Source organism: Triticum dicoccoides, chromosome 3A (genome assembly GCF_002162155.2).
Source record: "Triticum dicoccoides isolate Atlit2015 ecotype Zavitan chromosome 3A, WEW_v2.0, whole genome shotgun sequence".
NCBI classification, from domain to species: Eukaryota; Viridiplantae; Streptophyta; class Magnoliopsida; order Poales; family Poaceae; genus Triticum; species Triticum dicoccoides.
The window spans coordinates 112,032,050-112,037,462 of NC_041384.1; the positions used below are offsets into that span (position 1 = coordinate 112,032,050).

General features: G+C 46.9%; 1 protein-coding gene across 1 annotated transcript; it reads right to left on the reverse strand.

The window, feature by feature from the left end:
• Positions 1 to 915: 915 nt before the first annotated feature.
• On the reverse strand, positions 916 to 5,002 carry LOC119267455 (monoacylglycerol lipase-like). The gene is made up of 7 exons (XM_037548839.1): positions 4,543 to 5,002; positions 3,151 to 3,189; positions 2,952 to 3,022; positions 2,407 to 2,471; positions 2,191 to 2,280; positions 1,873 to 1,965; positions 916 to 1,631 (listed from the first exon to the last, which is right to left on the reverse strand). The coding sequence occupies exons 1-7, from the start codon at positions 4,935 to 4,937 to the stop codon at positions 1,215 to 1,217; spliced, it is 1,170 nt and encodes a 389-aa protein (XP_037404736.1). The 5' UTR covers positions 4,938 to 5,002; the 3' UTR covers positions 916 to 1,214.
• Positions 5,003 to 5,413: the final 411 nt, after the last annotated feature.

Here is a 5,413-nt window from a genome sequence, read left to right on the forward strand (position 1 = left end):
GAGCGAAGAACAATGTTCAAGTAAACGAGGAAAACTGGATGAATCCCCGCAAAAAAAATGTGGACAAAAACCAGTTGCAAGTGTTACGGTTCTGATTTGACTATTAGCGAACCGTTTAATAAAAACTTGTCAAAGTTTCTTTCTTTCCATGGAAAAAAAAGGTTGTCAAAGCTGAAACTTGAACGTTACTTTCCGGTGAAGAGAGAACGTTGTCGCGCACATGACTTTGCACCACCTACCCAGCTACCATTCACCATTGCTGACCTTACTGAAAACTGTCAACCGTCCCCAGCTACCACTTGGCCGCTAACGACACACGTTGCTCTGCCACCTGCCAGAAAATCTATCCACGGGAGGAGGAGTATGTTATCTCACTTATCTGCACCTAGGTTTCATATGATCGCACGAACATGTCCAATCAATAAATAATAACCTACCGCTCGCCATTGTTGACTCGAAACTCCCAACGAAACGGTCCCTCCCAACCACTTGGCAGTTGGCACATGTCGGTCCGGGACAGCTAACCGCCAGGGTACGTGCAGCTGCTTGCTTTCATTTTACAGGTTTGAAGGCGGGCATATTTATAGGAGTACCAATAATTGGAGCACAAACTTCACATGATCGAGAAAGGTTTTCCAAGCCAGCAAGCAGTACGCGTTATTCTTTAGACCGCAGTAGCCAGCGAAGTTCAATGGTGAGTATGACATTTGCAAACGGTTTTTTCTATGACAAGTTGTTCAAACACACATGGACAATTTCTTCAGAAACACACAGATTCTGCAAACAACGGGATTTCGATGTGAATTTTGCGGTGTTCGCTTGAAGGAATTGCCATGTTCCCATAACATAAGACGCCGTGAAAAACGCTCGCAAATGTCCACCCCCCTAGCGAACGTCCGCTGAATAGCATTACCCTTATTTTTTTCCCCACCCCTTTTGTTATTATAGATATATATTGCAGCATTCATACAAAGCACAAGCCACCGGCTTCCCAATTCATTGGTCTGCAATCGGCAGCATCGTAAGATGGGGAAGAATATCACAGACAATCTGCAGACCACTTTCAGAAAACACCGGCAAGAATCAGATCAAAGCCATCATGCATGCCTTGCCATGCCATGCCATGAAGCCCATGACTGCAATCCCATTGCCGCGATCTGAGCGGCCTACACATGATGCCCATCTCCTCCCCATATTCAGACAACAACTACCACTCATACAGCCTGCAGACCGAGCGTCCGGTCCATCCACCCGATGATGTCGGCGGCGATCTCGTCGCGCTCGGGCTCGAAGAGCAGGTCGTGGAGGAACCCCTCGTACAGCCTCAGGTCCTTGTGCCTCGACGCGGCCTCCGTGTAGAGCTCCTGCGAGGCCAGCGGGTCCGTCACCCGGTCCGCGGTGCCATGCAGGACCATGAACGGGACAGTCACCTTCTTCAGGTTGTGCAGCAGGTAGGAGGATATGCGCAGGATCTCATGGCCCGTCCGGACCCTGATCGGCCCGGTGTAGACCAGTGGGTCAGAGTACTTCGCCAGCAGCGCGGCGGGGTCGCGAGACACCGGAATGCCCCGCTTGTTTGCTCCCTTGAATTGGAACTTGGGTGCTATCAGAGAGAATATCGGTGCCACGGCCTGCGTTGATTCAGATAAGTCTCAGTGACGAAACACATCTTGGCATGCAGGTACCGATATGTTCCACATTTTGAAGTTTTAAATTTGACGTTGGAATCCAAAAGCAGACTTCCGAAATAATATCAGAAACGAGAAGTATCAAATCCGGTCAAATGCTTTCATGCAATCATTTTTTATCTTAGTCATCCCAAATGCCCACAAAATAATACGGAGTACTAGGAAACCAGAATAGTTATATTACCCCAACAATCGGATGCGCTGGTTTTACACGCACAGCTGGTGAAGTCAGGATGATCCCTTCCAGTCTGGTTCTGATGTGAGCGTACAGCGACGCCTGCAAAATGACAGCTAGTGATGAGCATGCATGAAACAAGAAAGTTAAGCGTTGTTAAATGAGCATCGTTAGCCAAACCATTTCAACCAGGCTATTTTGTTAATGCTTTGCACCATTCTCCGCCGGCAGGGTATCCATTGTTCACAGGCCCAGAGGAGTAGGGTCAGTGTCTAGATCTGGCCTAAATACCGATGACAAAAAGCGATTTAATTCGACAAGCCATACCTTTAAAACAACAGCTCCACCAGTTGAGTGACCGAGTAGAAAACAAGGAACATCTGGATTCTCCAGCATAATTTTATCAAGGAGTACTTCCTGTTCAGAGATGATAATATAGCATTACATATCACATCAGCCATCGGGAACAGAATAGCTCTGTCCCTTCTATCAAAAAACCTTGAACAGAAGAATGTAGAAGTAGGTGCACAGACAGAGACTTACCATGTCTTCTATAACATAATCAAGTGAAGGAACATAACCGTGCAGACCATCACTGCCACCATGACCTATTATGCATAAGCTCAAGTTAGCCTGATGATGTTAAAACGAGTGCAAAATTCAGTAGGCATGTTCACACCTCACAGGAACAAAGAGATTCAAAACCACGAATAATTTTCTCGAAGGACTGATTGACACATAGGAATGAATTCCAAGGAAAGAATCCGCAACTATGGGGGCACAACATGACAACCTTAGCACCATTGCTTATATTTTACCTTATAATGTGTTATAAAGAAAAGCTACTACTAGTAATTTATTCAGTTTCCTAGTCTGTTTTTTCCATAGCAATTAAGAACTAACAGTTAGTTTACATTTTGCTCTGAGGAACAATTATGTAAGATCGAGCAACATGCCTCGAAATTGATCATTCATTGAATTTGTTTCTAAATATAGCACTGATCTTCCACCAACCCAACCATGTGTAACATTTCCTTTAATATAGCAGAATAACACATGTTCAGAAAACCAGAAGTAGGTTTCCTTACCTATCCAATCCATTGCATATACTCCAAAGCCACATGACGTTAGCTGCTCGGCAAAATGCAAATACCTCCCACTGAAACACAAGATCAAGATACTCTTAGTAATGCCTTCAATACAAGGAGGATATATGAAAAATATAGATACACCACCATGCTGCAGCATGGAGGACTGGAGGGGAATGACTCGACAGGATTTCCTTACCTATGCTCATTGAGCCCATGTACGATGAGCAGAACGCCCCTAAAGCAAAAGAGGAAGATAGTCAATACAAAATTGTGTCACTGCAGGTGAAAGAGGTGCTAAGTTTGATGCTTCAAACTTCCCATTTCTAATGAAAGAGACTGAAACAGAGAACCACACTCTTCTCAAAAGGTGTTCACACATGTAAAGCCATAAAACCAGTCAGCATAATTAGGGGTGGCGGATTACCTAGTTATCTCCTTTTTCAACATTTGTTTGCTGGGTTTGTTTGACTATTATGCCATTCATATTGAAAACAGAGTTGACGGTCAGCTCATGCAACTACAACTGGGTCATGTCAAGAATAATCAACACTTCGGTTGCACAAAGTGGGCGCATTAAAGAATTAAGAAAAAATCATCTCCCCCTTTCTTGATAGCTAAGTTTTCCTGTGTCACATGGAGACATTACGTTAAGGTTTTTCATTGAGATATAAGAATGGAACAGAAGTTGGAGATAAGCATCAGCTTATATTCTCCTAATCCATTCCACTTTACTTGTTCCTCCTTTGCTGTATTTCAAAGTTGCTTTACACTATCACAGAAAAAAAAATGCACAGAGCTATCGTTAATGTAGTCAACTAGTTGAGGTTCCGATCGATAGGCGCGTACAAGAAATATGACAACCTAAAACAGCAGCTCTGCGATGAGGACAAACTCCATGCATCATCATTGACAGGGGTAATGACCATGAATGCAAAGATCAATGGAGATCTGACATTTTTTTTATGTACTCAACGTGCATCGCACGGCACGTCTCTTTATGAGTAGAGCAGCAGCCACAAAGTCTTCTGAAGAACACTAGGTCCAGGTATCCAGTAAAGCACTCTAATTGCGTGATCAAAACCGCAGCTAGTATGCATGATCTAAATGCTCATCGCGCCTTGCCATTACTACACTGGAATCGCCTAAACAGGAGCAGAAAAATGCAGCTTTAACTGAAATTACCGCCCGTTGGGGTCAGAGAAGAGTGCCAAAGGCGCAAGAGAACTATCCACCACGCAGAATTCGCAAATAAACAAAGCTTCCAAGGGATCAAAGACCCGAAGAAAATCCTTGTTTTATTCTTTAGGAAAAAAATCGTTGTAATATTGACTGATTCGGACGAAAGAGCAAATCCCTTCTGGGTGAGGTCAAGTCCACGAACTACCGTTCTCCCACCGCTCCGCCCATATGATATATATATATATATATACAGCAAAAAAGTGAGGAGTAAAAAATCACGAACCACGAAAGCGAAATCCACACAAAGGAACAAAAGGAAACCACCAATTTCCACGGCGACCGAAACCCCCCAGGGTCCACGGAAGGCAATTCGATCGCACACGCCACGGGGACGGGCGGACGGGCTCACCTCATCTCGGCGCCGGCCGCCGGCGCCCAGACGCGGCAGAAGAGCGCGTTCCGCCTGGCCCCGGCGACGACGAAGGTGCCGCACGTCCTCCCGTCCCCGTCCTCCTCCTCCGCCATGGGCACCTCCTCCGCGAGCGCCCGGCGGCGGCGCACGTCCTCCTCCTCCGCGGCCCTGCGCCGGCTCCTGGCCCTCCCGAGCCGGCCGGGCTCCACCGCCGGGCTCGCGGCGTCGGGGCGGCGGCGGCGGCCGACGAGGAGCAGCAGCCAGAGGAAGAGCGAGTGGAGCGCGACGGCCAGGCGGAGCAGCGCGCGGCGGGACAGCACGGAGCGGAAGACGGGCACGATCCGGCCCGTGGCGCCCGAGGTCATCATCATCTCGTCGCCGCCCGTCTCCATGGCTCTGGCTCTCCCACCGCTGCGCGTTTTTTTGTGCTTTACTTTTTCTTCGCGTCTTACGCGCCCGCGGGCTTCGTGGGCCGCCCGCGCGTATTTATAGCGCGGACTGTGGCGAGAGCGTGGCTTGTTGTCCCCTTCCTGGAAATCCGTATTCTCAAGTTATTTTTTAAATTTCCTCATTAATACTGTAAAGAAGTGAGGAGATGCCGGTCCCACTAACAGTTGTAACGGATCAGCGGTCCAGCTAACAGCTGTGCCATGCCACGGCCCCACGCGTCACTCCCCTCAACCGTGTGTTTGTTTCTTGTGAAGAAAACTTGGCATAATTAAGCACTTGTATGTAACATTTATACTACACCACACAATTAATTTAGAGTATATGAACATTATTTGTTAGATATGCCACTAAGAGATATACTACTAGATTGCCTTTCCAACCAGTGTATATACATTTATTGTAGACAAATCGATCATTA